This window comes from Mandrillus leucophaeus, unplaced genomic scaffold (assembly GCF_000951045.1).
Source record: "Mandrillus leucophaeus isolate KB7577 unplaced genomic scaffold, Mleu.le_1.0 Scaffold22, whole genome shotgun sequence".
Classification (NCBI taxonomy): domain Eukaryota; kingdom Metazoa; phylum Chordata; class Mammalia; order Primates; family Cercopithecidae; genus Mandrillus; species Mandrillus leucophaeus.
In genome coordinates this window covers 896820-897655 of record NW_012102254.1, presented here as the reverse complement: position 1 = coordinate 897655, position 836 = coordinate 896820, and the positions used below count along the sequence as shown (strand labels likewise).

The 836-nt window shown below is 46.9% G+C and overlaps 1 protein-coding gene across 4 annotated transcripts in view; it reads right to left on the bottom strand.

Moving 5' to 3' along the window:
* Positions 1-836, bottom strand: part of USP4 (ubiquitin specific peptidase 4 (proto-oncogene)) — a 75429-nt gene that overhangs the window by 18365 nt on the left and 56228 nt on the right. For all 4 annotated transcript variants that reach the window (XM_011980918.1, XM_011980920.1, XM_011980921.1 and 1 more), the window contains one exon: positions 294-382. In XM_011980918.1, the coding sequence (XP_011836308.1) occupies positions 294-382 (89 nt within the window). The remainder of the gene's footprint in view (positions 1-293; positions 383-836) is intronic.

Below are 836 nucleotides of genomic sequence, written 5' to 3'. Positions count from 1 at the left end.
GAGTCTGAAGTAACAGTGAGCCATGATTGCACCACTACATTCCAGCCTGGGTGACAGGAGTGAGACCCCTATCTGGGGAAAAAAAAAAAAGGAAGATTCCACAAGGTAGCAAAGTTGGACAACAGGGACTGGCAGAGTGGAATGTTGTAGACCTAGCTCCTAAGTCTGCTGCTGTAGGCAGAGCCCCAACCCAGTCCCAACCCCCTTCTCCCATGTGTATAACACCTTTAGAAGAAGAGGGAAATCAGGGGGTATTTGGTCAGTCACAGCCACACAGCATGGTGCATGCTTACCTTCACAGCTGTTCCTGGAGCCATTGCAGGTCCCTGGCTCCAAGGGTGAGCTGCCAAAATCATCAGGTAAAGGCTGTTTCACATAGCGGCTTCAAAAAGAGAAAAAGAGAAGGAAGAAAAAAAGATTGTTAGTTGTAACATTTACCTATTTTTTCCACCATGTGGCTAAGAAGTAGTTCGTAATTTATATGGATGACAGCTACTCACAAAGCAATTTATGTAAATAAAAGTGCTTTAGAATTATCCACTGGGCCGAGTGTGGTGGCTAATCCCAGCACTTTGGGAGGCCGAGGCAGGTGGATCACCTGAGGTCAGGAGTTCGAGACCAGCCTGGCCATCATGGTGGAACCCCATCTCTAGTAATACAAAAATTAGCTGGGCGTGGTGGCACATGCCTGTAATCCCAGCTTTACTCAGGAGGCTGAGGCAGGAGAATTACTTGAATGTAGGAGGCAGAGGTTGCAGTGAGCCAAGATTGTGCCACTGCACTCCAGCCTGGGCACAGAGCAACTCTGTCTCAAAAAATAAATAAAATAAAATAAA